The following is a 14,907-nucleotide window of genomic DNA, read 5'->3' on the forward strand; positions in this document are numbered from 1 at the left end:
TAACATGTATACTATAAACCTAGATTTTTGAGACAATTATTCATTATAATAAAATCGAAAATAACCATTAATTAAAACAAGAACTTTTTATCGAGTAAGTTAGTTTAGATAAGTTATTATAATTATACAGATATTGCGAACCACAGATGAAATAGATAGCTGTAGGTAGCTGTATATTTTGACGTAAACCACTGTTTTAACGAATATGGAGGGAAAATGTTGGAAAATACTACATTACACTGAAATTAGTATATTTGTCTTAAATTTATTTATTTTTCCTTTTACAGGATTTTTTTAGCCTTACAGGTGTTGAATTAATTAAAATAGTAAAAACTAAACATCTTACCTAAGCATCTTATTTTTAAAACAGGATAGATATCCACTAATTAATCGATCAATACATATATTCACTTGCGTGGAACTAATATCTTCAGTTCTCGTGGGAATTTCTCTGAACATTTTAAGATTTACTTCAGAAAGATTTTAAGCCGTTGTGAATAATTCTAAAATAAATTCCCCAATGGAGCATAATTGAGAACAACTCACTAAGTCTGGTAGACTGTAGCGCTTAATATTAGAGCTTATATTTATACGCGTGGATTTCAAAAGTAGGCAAACCAGAGAAATGGACAATTTATAGACGTCATATTAAGATAAACGATCAGATTATAGATAAAACACCAGATTTTATGTTAAACATTCATGAACACGACTGCATTCAATTTGATATAGTAGTTTTTGCCTGATGCTGGAACAAACACGCAGACAGACAAATTTTATAAAAATTAGTGTTCAGGCTTCTATTGATATAAGTCTTATTAAGACCTCTTACATATTTTTTTCTTAAATATCTCTTATGCACAGACATCGTTCTAGTTACAATTTTATTATACATTACATAACAATTATTATTTATTTTATTATAATTACTTGTAATACACTTATAATTTTCATTTCATCATATAATTTTTAAACTGTCCACTGCTGAACATAAATATCCCTTTCGGGGGTTTTGCCAGTAGTTGTTACGCGGGTTAGTAACCGCAGTTAGGCTTCATAGATGTTTTAAGAGGGACGCTGCTGCCCATCCCTCGCCCTCCCTTAGGCACCTCTTACGACACTCACGGGAAAAGAAAGGGGTGGACTATGCCGGAACGACATGGCAATTTTCATTTATAAAGTTAAAATTAAAAAAAGAGTAAATAAATAAATAAAACTCGTCATTAGCTGTATTTGTTTATTTATACTTTTGCACGCATTGAAAAATGTCTACAGGGCGGACTTAATGCCTGATGGCATTCTCTACCAGTCAACCACCACGCCAAACAGAAAGAGCAAATAGCGGTGCACAGATTAAAAAAAATAGCAAATTAAATAAATATTTTAAGAGATAACAATTTATGATAAATAAACATACAAACATATAGAATAATATACTTACAAAAAATATACATACATAAATCACATGTATTTATAAGAGAGTCAACATATCAGTTACACTTTAAGAGAGCTGTGAATTAATGTACGATTATTGAATAAAATAAAATAAAATAAAAATATTAGGTAGTAAGATAATTAAAATACATTTATGTTAGCAAGGTATACCTACTCACAATCTTTTCGAAAGATTTATTAACATTCCACAAGACAACGATACATAAGGATTGGCATCGAACCAAATGTTTCCAAGTGTGACTAGAATGACCAGACTTAAATAAATATTTGTACAATAAAGGTACAAGAACTATTTTTTTTTCAAAGGATTATTTTATTTATTTATTTACTCTTAATTACATCAGTTAAAGAATTACTTGTTCTATTTCATATAGTATTTGTATGCCAAATTTCATAGTGATTGGATAAGCCGTTAAGGCGCTATAAGGTAACAAACAAATAAACTCACATTTATAATATTAGTAAGGATGATAGAGGCATAAATTATAGTTTGTAGGTGCGAAATATAAGAATTACATTACTAGGTACTCTGATTTTTATAAAAAAACTCTATATATATATATATATATATATATATATATATATATATATATATATATATGCGTCTGTAGTCTATGACAACCGTTTATGATTGACAAGTCGTATACTTGCTGGCAGCCCTATAAAAAAGAACATTTTGGTAATAATAAAGTAAACAAAAACTGGGAAGTTACTGATATGTAAATATATTATCAAAATATTGTAAAATAGCTGTATACCACGGCTTCCCCTGCATAATTTACGATAAAAGTATCCTGTGTGCTAAGTAATCTACCCATGTACTAAGTTTCATTTAAATCCGTTCAATAGTTTTTACGTGAAAGAGTAACAAACATCCGTCCATTCCTCCTTACAAGCCTTTCGTATTTGTTATATTCATAGGATGTTATCGACTTTATTGGAGGCATACGACAAAAACATAGGTCATTGACTTATATAGAATTTCGCACCTCCTCATCACCCACATCACGTCGGCGTATCGACGTCATGTATCAGAGGAAAATCTCTGTCCACCGCGGTCCGAGTTATTCCGTTCTGAATAATAATGTACAATGAAAGTGCTATGTCGCATGAATTACAAATATCACGGAGAAATTGTGCACTGTACGCACACAGCGAGTGATCTTAAATAACGTTATGTATTGCTTTATATTCCAATTTTAAACACAAAAGTGAAAATACTATGTACTTAGTCGTAACTTGTATAAGTTTGTGATCAATGTGGTAGGTATTTACTTACACCCGTTGGGGAGGAAAGAAATTGTTAGTAATGGGATTCGTTTGGAAGGGTGGGATATGGCAGTGAGCTTATAGGGTACAGAGGCATAATATCTTACTCCTCAGGAATGGCAACACATGGGGGGTATCATGGGCGAAACAGTATACTCTGTTATGTCCATGGTACTGTTTATGTCTATAGGCGACGGTTACCACTTTCCATCAGGTGGGCCGTCAGCTCGTTTACCATTCTAAGTTGCATAAAAAAAAGAATTATTAAGGATTAGTAGCCCCATTATTAGTATTATACTCTATCAGGTCGACCTCCACGCGGTTTCCGTATTATGCAGTATATTGCCTATGCTGAGATAATTTTTAATTTTTGCTGCATCACAGATAAGTTGGTTACATTGTAAACTGTAATCTGATTCATCTCGTTCATCGCTTGATTCTATAATGTATTACAGATGCTGCGTTGTGTTGTTTAAACTCTTTGTACTCGTAAGTGGGGTGAATGCAAATGAGATGAAGCAATAGATGCAGGTCTATGTGACAGAAAGTGACCTCTGACTACCCCTCATCTAATGGTATTTATTTATTTAAAATAGAATATCAAATGGACACACACAATGCATTTTATTAATATTTCTTTTTATTGTTATTTTTAATAAGGAATTTCGCGACTGACTCTTGGCCACAACAGAAAATTTGTGTTTTGCTCTTTTGAGGGCAAAGCAATAAACTGAGTTGTGACCATTTTGTATTACTATGGCACACGCATGAAAGACAAGAAAATTGTTGTTTTATATATTTTGCTTTTCGTTTATTTTTTATTTTTCATTCTTTTATCTCTTTTACTATGTATTATGTGTATGTTTGTATTGTAATTTGTGTGCTGTAAGTAATGTAAATAATTTATCTATCTATGTATAGATAGATAGATATTTTTGGCCTTATCACGAATTATACTTAAAGTATGTAAATTAAGGCCGTATGGTCCCGGCATAGAATAGACCCTTTTTTTCTTGTGGGTGTTGAAAGAGGCAACTAAGGAAGGGCGAGGGATGGGCAGTAGCGTCCCTCTTAAAACATCTCTAAAGCCTAACTGCGGTTGCCAATCCGCCTGCCAAGCGTGGCAACTACTGGAAAAACACAGTTAAAGGCTGATATGATCATAATGTTAATTAAGAGTGTTTATAACTTTTGCTAATTGAACAGTGGCAACATCGTAATTATCTGTCAATTTTCAAATACTTAAAAAAAAGTTTTTGATTGATGATTATAAAAAGTGCATCGAGAGTGAACTAAAGTGTTAATTGTACAGTACGTATAAATGTACTAATAAATATTTTGCTTTGGAATTCTTCAAATATTTTTTTGCTATCAAAATCTTAATTTTCATCAAGAACTTAATAAGAATATTACTGCATGATTTATGTTTTAGTTCTCTAGCAAAGAATTTTCAAAGCAAAAGCAAAAAATTTCACACGCTCTTCTTTTCATTTAAGAGTTACCTATTGTCGGTGCAACTAATTCATGCATCTTCTTCCAGCCAGTTCTATCCCAGGCCATATCCTTGACCTCTCTATACGACATGACACCTAGTGTTTCTTTTATTTGTCCCATGTAGTTATTCCTTGGTCTTCCCCTTCCTCTTTTGTCTTCTACTTTTCCTTCTACTATGCTCTTAAAAAAATCGTCATGTCGTATAAGATGGCCCAGCATTTTGCTTTTTCTATTTCCGCGCTGAATAACTAATATTAAATTGAATATAATTGTTTAAACTGTTTTGTAAATAAACATAATAATATGTATTGATTGTATTATTATAGGGTTTTATTAATTGTAAATGAATATAATTATTTTTGTAAATTGACCGATAATTGTAACATTGTCGTCTTTCGTAATGAACGTTCTTAACAATAGACTTAGTATAACGTACTAAGCTCTTAACGGTATCAAACCAACTGGCTGGAGCGATAATTGACTTGTGATACATGAATTGAATTTGTAATCACACATCTTTTTTTTTTAGATTTAATTTTGGAAATATACAGATACATTATACATTACAATAGACGGTAAGACAGAAGAAGAAGGGGAAGGGGGAGACCAAGAAATAGTTACATGAGATAGTGAGTGACAAGACCACCGACAAGAGCGCAACTTTTAAATAGGATAGATGTAAAAATGAATACACAGAAATGCAATATACTGTTTTATTTTACGATATTAAAATATGAATATTAATTGCTCATCGATCATAAACCAGTCATGAACAAATTAGAAATATACACATATATTACAAAGAGGCCGAATTACGTAAGTTTCTCTAAAATTATGTAAATGTAAACTTTGATGTAGGGAAAGATAACGAAGTTCACAAGCATAACAGCAAGCAGGCATTAATTACGTTGCGGCCTACTTATGAAGAAAATTTGGCATACACTTTGTTAGTTTTTTTTTTCATACTTTTTTTCTTTTTTGTACTACGAAGTTGACAAACAAGCATACAGCCCATCTAATGGTAATTAGTCACTGTAGTCTATGGACGCCTGTAACTAGGGATGTTACGTACGCGCTACCGACCTTGAAGAAACCTTAATATACCCTTTTTAAAGAGCCCCATACCGTAGTTTCTAGGGAAAACCTCGGTAGAGAGCAAACAATTCTGAGGTGAGCCGAGTCCATCCGGCCTCCCTTAATTACGCCTATGATTTAGGAGGCTATGAATGTATCTGGCCAGACGATTTAGTCGACGATTTTATTACGAGATTACTATCTTTGATGTATTGTGTTTTATTTCCTTTGTCATCTCTTACGACAATCATCACGTCCACTGTCTCTTCGGTGGACCTTTCAACTGTGCTTTTAACTTCGAGTCTCTTTTTTATTTTTTTTTAAGTAATTTAGAATGGCAAACGAGTTGACAGTTCACCTAATGGATTGTGGTAACCGTCGCCTATAGACATGAATTGTGCCTTGGATATAACAGAGTATACTGTGTCGCTCATAATATCTTTCATGCGGTGCCATTCCTGAAAACTAAGGTGTTATGTCTCTGTACCCTTACCCTGTAATTACATTACTATATCCTGTTCTAACACAGTTGTGTTTGCATGGCTTTGTTTCAGTTTGAAGAACACAATTGTGTTTCTACCGTGAAGCAACTGCTTCAACGAAACACAAATGGGACAGGAATATCCAAACAGACGACTTTTATACAAAGTCTTCAGAAAGGCCGATGTCTCTGAAATATAGAAAAAAATATTTTACGTAATACTTTATAGAGAAATCTACTTATCTGAAAACCTGAAAGTAAAAAAGTCCACAGAAATTATGTAGCAATTGCACTTGGAAAAAAATCGCCTAACAATTTTAATACGTGTATATACATATAGAGTTGCGTGTATGTAATTTATGCGTACACGAGTACAATCCCTTCTACAAGTGAATTTTAGCCTTCAACGTGTTCTAGATCATGCAAGCGGTCTGGCAGTGTGGCTAGACAAAAAACGTCAAGTGGAATGCTGTCTTGATATTGTAGGCCACGCCTACCCGCTGTACCGACGAAAGGGCATTTTCAAAAAGATATATATGTTTTTTAAAATATTGTAAAAGCTTGTTTTTTTTAACAATTTTTAAATACATTTTTTAACTTTCAAAGTTAGGATTTAGTGGCTTATTGTTATATGTATTTATTATATTACTATATAATCTATAGTAATATAATTATTCATTATATAATTTAATATATTATATAAATTTATCAATATAAAAATAATATATAGCAATAGCTGCAAGTTTTTATTAATACAAATATAAAATATTTTTATTGGCAATCAAATTACATACAGGTATTGGTTGTTTTAAATCATATATCATTACCCGTAATAAAAATAGATCGTTATTCCTTTTATGTTATATTTTTGTCACAAGAAAAGATTTTAATCGTAGTAAAACTAGTTTTTTTTTTTTTAAACTAAACTACTGTTGTTTGGGAGAGACTGCTTAGCAATAAGTACTGCACTATACTTATTAAAAATTCTTCAACAATTCCTGTTATTTTTATGCAATAAAGTGTTAAATTAATAAATAAATTGCTTAACCAATTTGAAAGTATGTCCTTTTAAATAAAAAAAAAAGTTCCAAATCTGTTTATAAATGACAGAGTTATGAGATAACAAACAAAAAAAAAATATGAGTCTATGGTCTACGAGGTCTATGAATTTACTTCTTTTTTTAAGTCCGATGAAAGTGCAATTAGAGAAACGAACTTAAATAATTTTAGGAACAAAGTACAATGTACCTTCGTACATCAGCAAGTGGAGAAAATCCATAAATCACAAAACCTAGCAGTAGTAGTAGTGGTAACAATTCTATTTTATCCTATTATTAACTTATGATGCATTGCTGGGCAAAGGTCTCATCTATCTCCTTCCAAAAGTTTCAGCACTACGCCACTACATTTAAAAAAATAGGCTAATTTTTTATCTGGACAGATCTGTGTTCAGCAGTGGCTTGTTACTGTTATATTATGATGATGTTACATTTTATTTATTTTTACAGTCACATTTTTTGATACGTATACAAATAATAATTTTTTATCATCTAGATGAATTTGATTAATAAGTTGTAACGATAATTCGTTATAACTTATTTTTGTCCCCGCTGGGTTCTATTGAGTTCAAGTCTAGTTTTCATCTCTGAATATATCTTATAGTTTAGCCAAACCGCTTCATTGTTTGATATTTATTGTATGGATTTGGACTAATTTAATATACCTCTTGTATCAAAGTTCGCACTGAATTCAAACATAATAAGTACCATATTGCAGTTTCATGGCAGAAATAGGGAAGATTACACCTGATATAGGTACCTACAAGATAAGAAAAATTCCCAAAAATAAATAATCGCGGAAATCGAAGCTGACGTGGGTTACATCGGCGGGTTACGTAAATCTTTATGCATAATTACAAGTCGCATACAACGTAAGGTCGTAGAAAGTGAATCGACTCGTGTGAACCGTCAAAAAAAGTCCGCCATCTTAACAGTCTGTGGCGCGCTGTTCGCGCGAGTCGACGTTTCCCGCCGAAACATTGAAAATTTGAACTTCGAACGCGACAAAACTTTTGAATTTATTTTTTATCAACACACGCGTGTTGACGGCCAGTGTTTGAAGAAATTTATTTTATCTGAAGTGAATCGCATATTTCTTACGTGTGGTATAGTGAATAATGTGATAAACAGTTGTATAAAACAAATTCAAGACATTCCAAGGATTCTTTGTAACTTTCATGTATTGACATTTTCAAGGCATGGGGAATTCTCGGTGGAGATTTACAGATTATACATTTTTGAAAATTTTAAACATGGTAAGTTATATTTATAAGAAAAAAAAAAATTGCGAAGGTTAATTTACCGAAAACATAAATATTAATACATTGATATCTACATAATTAAAGTAAGCATAACTTTTCTGTTTATTATTTTTTTAATTAAAGAAAAGGCCACATTTAAGTGCAAATAAAATTAGTTACATGGTCATCGTACCGTGTTGCTGTTATGATACATAGATATATTTATATACTCGTATTTCCCTTGAAAGTTGGAACCTACATATTAACGGTAGCATGAGGGCTGTTAAGTAACTGACTGATTCGTAATTTAATCAATACATAATTGTATTCCGATGGAAGTTTTCACTCCGATTAGTTTTGCGGATTTCTCTGATTATGCGCAAGATTTACATTTAGATATTTAGTGGGTATTCAACATTGAAGAAATAGGTTTGTGATAGTTTAAAAATAGAAATAAATGTTTATAAGACGCATTTGATTTTTCTTTTTTTATTTATTTATAACGGTTTACGTAGTGATTGGCATAGACAAGATAAAAAAAAAATATACTTAATTTCTTGTGTGGTTATACCTTTATCAATATCTTTGTTAATGTCAGGCGATACCTTTGTCAATTCTCATCTGAGTTTATTATTAAGTTTTAAATTATTTACTATTAAATTTACTCTTTTATGGTGTAGAAAATTGCTTGTTATGAAATAAAATCTACTAGACACCGCGAATATCCGTGTTCTAAATTTAAATATTTTAAACATGTGTCTACGAAACATTTCATTGTTTATCGATGCACTTTATCTCTTTACTCATTCGTTTTCCAACGATTTAGTTGTGTGATGATAATGGATAAGTTTGAATGTAGGACACTTGTATTGATACCATACTTGTGTCGCCATATGGTCCCGGCATAGAATAAGCCACCCATTCTTTTCCCATGTGTGTCGAAAGAGGCGACTAAAAGAACTTAAAAATCCAGAAATAGACAGCAGCATTCCTCATAAAACATCTCCAAAGTTTAATTGTCAACTCACTTGCCAAACATGGCAACTACTGAAAAACCTTCAAGGGGAGTCTTATGTTCAACAGTGGACAGTTAAAGGCTGATATGATGATGATGATGAGTAATACCGTAAATTCATTGTATAAGAAAAAACACTCTTTGATTTATTATACAGTCCCATATAGATGGGAAATTTAGAATTACTCATGATGCTTAATTTACTACTTTTACAATTTTTACTCCTATGCGTAGTTCTAAATTAAGCAGAGCTTATACTAATAGAAATAATTAAAATACTTTACTTTTGGAAATACATATGTATATACAATATAGACAGATAGATACTCTTTATTGTTTCCTCCAAAAGATTATAATAGTTAACTTATTATAAATATATGGTAAACAATTACAAGAAATAATCACAATGAGAAAACAATGGGCGGCCTTATCGCTAAAAGCAATCTCTTCCAGGTAACCTTTGGATGGAGAGGAGTAATTATAAACAGTTTGATCTGAGGCACAATGAAGATCCTATTATTTCTAAAAAGGAGATGTAATATATGTATACATGTATACATATAATATACGTAGATTATAACAAACAGGCATTAGTGAATACAAATGTTTGTATTGTGCGGGAATCGAACCAGCGACCATTGGAAGATAAAGTGGTACTCATGTTAAACCGCTACATCATCAAGGTCGTATTATGCATCGAATATTTGTAATTTCATTTTACGCAATACCAAAATAACGCATCATTAAATCACAATAATTTCGATATCATTAGAATAATTTAATACTAATTACGAACCAATGGTGTATTACGCAATGAAAACTCGAAACTGAGCAACGAAAACTCGAACCGGACTGACACAGTTCACGAGCAATTCGACAAAATTCATTTGTACGACTTAATGATTGTGAATTGCATTAAATTATTATTTTTTATATAATTTTCCCACTAATAATATGCATGTGAAAGTTTGTGAACACATCGGGATATTTGGTTTCCAGTAATGCGGAAATGATTCAATGGCCTTTAATAGATTTAAGCACTTATGAAGGTTTTAATAAAGTTTAATATTTCTTATTCGTAAAAACGTCAAACGTCGAAATCTAATAAACCTATTTTCGACACCGCAATATTTTGTCTTTTTCTTTTGTATGAATTTCTCAATTTGAAAAAATAATCTTATAAATTCTATTTTTAATATGTGTTTGTTACACCATAAATAAATACGTAATAAAAATTCTTAAAATATTTTTAAATCAATCATAATTTAATTTAAAAATTTAAAGTAAGGTTATTTATTAATATATTTAATGTGGATATAATATACTACACACACAAATAATACACACTTTTACACTAATTATTGCTGAACTTCCAGTGATGCGACGTTTCAAATAAGTATCTCCATAGATTTTGTTTTTATATTTTTTTCTATTTAATTTAACCTACCCTCTAAAAATAAGCATAATATTGTTTGGTATACAAATTGGGAATCTGTAATTGGCTAATGTATGGCGTAAATATAATATTTTTAATTATTCTAGATATAAGCTGTTGATTCCAGGTGTAATATTAAAATAAATATATATTGTTATAGTAAGTAATTTAATAAATTATATGTATTTGATATTTTTGTGCATTACATGTTTTTGTATTTTATGCACGAAAAATTATTAATACACTCTTGCGCCACCTGCCCTTTTCTGTCTGTTCTCCTTTAACTAAAGGTTGTCTGTAAGAGATTGCCCTAGCGATAAGACCGCCTTTTGTACCTTTATGTGTATATTTCAATCTGTATTTATGTTACTGTATTTCACTTGAATTATTCACTTGTCATTGTATATTTTTATATATGATGCAATAAAGAGTTAAATAAATAAAATAAAAATACAAAAATTTCTTGCATCCGTATTTAATATCCTATTATATATAAGGTGATGTGACTACGTACCATAAAGCCATACTCGTCCGGTTTTAATCTATGACTGTACTCGTGTCGTGTCCTTGACTGGTCTGCGCCCGCGCACATTCCCTGTCGACGAGAATTTCGCGTCTTCTTGTACACAAATAGAACGTTCATTGGCTTTAATATAAGAGGAAAACTTAAGATTTTATGTCACAAGAGACAGCGGCGTCAACTGGCAAAAAAATTAATCGTCATCATCATACCAGAGGGAGACTTTGTACAAAAGTCGATTGCTTGGGTACCTCTGTCCCATTTGTGTTTCAACCGTAAAGCAGTTGTGTTTGCATGGCTGTGTTTCAGTTAGAAGGGTGGGATATGGCGTGAATTTACTGGGTACAGAGGAATAATACCTAAGTCCTCAGGAATGGCAACGCATGGGGGGTATCATGGGTAAAACAGTATACTCTGTTATGTCCATGGTATTGCTCATGTCTGTAGACGACGGTTACCATTTTACATCAGGTGGGCCGTCAGCTTGTTTGCCATTCTAAGTTGTATAAAAAAATAAAATAAAAAAAAGCTATTAACTGTTCATTACTTAACAGAAATTAGAAGACCCCCTATAGGAGGTTTTGCCAATAATTGCCACGTTTAGCAGGTAGATTTGCAACCACATTTAGGCGTTTGATGATATATTAAGAGGGACGCTTCTGCCCATCCCTCGACCATTATATTCCCTTAGTTGTCTCTTACGACACGCACGCGAAAGGAAGAGGTGATCCAAGTTGTGCAGGGACCACACGGCAATTTTTTTATACAATTGGTGAGTTTTTTTTTATATAAGTTAAAAGGCCAAACGAGCTGATTGCTCGCCTGATGAAAAGTGGTAACCGTCGCCAATAGATATTACATATATCTACAGTGCCAGGAAGCTTCTGCGCTTCTGGGCGGAGCTAGGTTGACTGTACTAGCCACGACTCACACGCACAACGACCCAAATGAGAGGCTAAGCGCGGAAAACAGAGTCTTTCTCACATTCATATTCACATATCTACAGTGAACGCTCTATATAAGCAACCTCTCTATAAGCAACATTCTTTATATTTTATTTATTCTACTAAGTTTAGTTTTAGTAAAAGAAATAAGTAAAATTATTTTCCAGACGGTAAGTATTTTTATATCCTTTTTTCCCTATAAGCAACTTTTCCCAATAAGAATTTTTTTTTAAATTGATTCAAATGAGTTGCTTATATAGAGCGTTCACTTTAATTTGTTACATATATTTTGCTACATATATTCTGTTACATATATTTTGCTTCATATAAAATATATGTATTACATATATTTTGCTACATATAAAATATATGTATTACATGTATTTTGCTATGTATATTTAAGTTGAAACAAGATAAAGTTACAAACATTAAAACGTCCTCAAATAAGTACAATATTGTAAGCGGGTAAGGTTTTCGTGAAAGTTGTCTAATAGTTGTTTTGAATATTCATAAAAAAAGTAGGCTGTTTAAAACATAAGTGTGTGGTTACAGTGATGTAAGAGACAAACGAAATTCAATGGGTTTCAACCAATTTCAAAAAGGTTGAAGTTCGCTATTGGACTTATTTCTTTCTTTTACGTATCTAACATGTAAATATATTTGCCTTTGTTTCCGTTTTATTCTGTGATTTAACGAAAAGTTCAATGAATAAATGTTAATTCCATTTTATTAATTCGGTTGTTTTATTAAGTTGCTAAATAAAATTAATTTTATTATTTAGTTAGTAATAATTAATTCAATTCTTGAAAATATTATGTAGTATATATTATTTTAAACCCCCTTTTTTTGGGAAACAAACACATTCGTCAATCTTGGCTAATTTACTACAAGAAGGGGAAAATACAAAAGTATTGTATTATATCATACAAGGGGTCTTACATTCCCGTGGGTGTCGTAAGAGGCGACTAAGGGAACATAATGGTCGAGGGATGGGCAACAGCGTCCCTCTTAAAACATCACTAAAGCCTGACTGCGTTGCCAAGCCGCTTAGCAAACTACTGGCAAAACCTCCTTTATGGGGGCGGCCTATATTCAGCATAGGACAGTTAACGACTTAAAATAATCGTATTATATATATATATATATATATATATATATATATATATATATATATATATATATATATATATATATATATATATATATATATATATATATATAAATTAAACACTTTTTTCTATGAACACACTGCTATACATTTGTTTAAAGAGTGAAGTAATCTGGACTTGTAATACATCATAGCATTATGAATGCGTTCCTTTGTCTGATGCTCGAGTTTAAAAACATCTTTGAGCCATGAACTCAAGTGCGTGGGATGAATAATGTTATCTTTTATGAAAAATAAATACACACTTAAAACCATAGACATAGTATTGAATTTAAATGTTCGTGTACAGTGCTGTTTCAAAGGAATTTTCTCCCGCAAATACTCAGGCTTTTGAATGAGCTCCTTGTCGAGGTTTTTTATAGAGATTACAGTATGGGGATCTTCATAAAGGGTGTATTAAGGTTTTTCAAGATTGGCAACGCGCACGTGACATTTTTAGTGTTGCAGGCGTCCATAGGCGACCGTTTACAATAAGACGAATCGTATTCTTGTTTGTTATAAAATATTATAGCAAAAACTCAATATCTGAAGTGATCATTATTTTGAAATGCACGTACTAAAAATAACGATGCGACGGGCGACGGTGGAACGCGGCAGCAGACACAACTCCCATACAAAAGAGTTCAACGCGCTCCGATACAATGTAGTCGTTGGGTTTTTTTTTAATTTCTCGTTGTCCAATGATTTTGTGTTATTATATTTTTAAGTTTTTAGTTCTTATTTTGAAACTGTATAAAGAATTTTATTTTACTTTTAAAAAGTATTGTAAACTCGCTTTATGTTTTATTGTCGATCATTCTCGACAAAAAATTTAAGATATTGATAAAAAAAAAAATAATTCCAACTTCAATCGTGGTAAAGCCAGTTATATTGATTTAAAAACTAATTTACTAAATCAATTTTGGTAAAATTTGTAGATCGGGCTAATCTGAAAATATATTTCTGATATTATATACACTTCAAATAGAAGGTTCTCAATTCGATTGTAATTTTTTTTTAAGTTTGTTACCTCATACCTCCCTTAATTATAAACCAATTTGGATTTTTTTTTTAATTAAAAACGACAGTAGTACTCACAGATTCGTCTCATATTTTTTTTTAAATTAATTCAATAGTTTAGTTTTAAATCCAAACGACTAGTTTTGGTACAACCGAATTCGGTTTTTCACTTGTGAAACACAATTTAATTTAGCCATACAATACGTGAATACAAATGCTAATTGTAAAAACAATTTTGTAAATAAATAACTAATTATTATTCTATTTAACAGAGTTTATTCCTGTTTCGGCTGTATACTAATTTTGTGGTGATCTAAGCTTATGTTTTTTTATTTAATGTAATCCTGCTTATAGCTAGGCTTCATTGTAGATACAGGATTTAGATTAAATTAAAAGATTGGAATCGCAGTTTTTTGTAAACAGTTTTTTTTTTTTCATAGACTTCTAGTCGACGACAATTTTTATGACGTACTTCGTTTAGACTTGTAGATGGCGTATCGAGATTACATAAGAGTATATACTAATCTCCAGTTTTTACTATGTATGTATTTAGACGTCCAAGAACACAATTGTGAAGATCGCATAAAATTTGATGCAGTCGTTTGTCGTGTTACCGGAATGAACAAATATATATCGTGTCTCCGATCAAACTGTTTATAATTACTCCTCTCCATCCAAAGGTTGCCTGGAAGAGATCGCTCTTAGCGATCAGGTCGCCCATTGTTTTCTCACTGTGATTATTTCTTGTAATTGT

The 14,907-nt window shown here is 31.5% G+C and overlaps 1 protein-coding gene across 3 annotated transcripts in view; it reads left to right on the forward strand.

Moving 5' to 3' along the window:
• The first annotated feature begins 7,779 nt into the window (after window positions 1-7,779).
• LOC113520689 (uncharacterized) overlaps window positions 7,780-14,907 on the forward strand; it is a 165,074-nt gene continuing 157,946 nt past the window's right edge. For all 3 annotated transcript variants that reach the window (XM_031910457.2, XM_052897270.1, XM_031910458.2), the window contains exon 1: window positions 7,780-8,087. In XM_031910457.2, coding sequence (XP_031766317.2) covers window positions 8,031-8,087 — 57 coding nt within the window. In that variant the 5' untranslated portion in view covers window positions 7,780-8,030. The remainder of the gene's footprint in view (window positions 8,088-14,907) is intronic.

This window comes from Galleria mellonella, unplaced genomic scaffold, assembly GCF_026898425.1.
Source record: "Galleria mellonella isolate WM207_F2 unplaced genomic scaffold, CSIRO_AGI_GalMel_v1 utg36, whole genome shotgun sequence".
NCBI classification, from domain to species: Eukaryota; Metazoa; Arthropoda; class Insecta; order Lepidoptera; family Pyralidae; genus Galleria; species Galleria mellonella.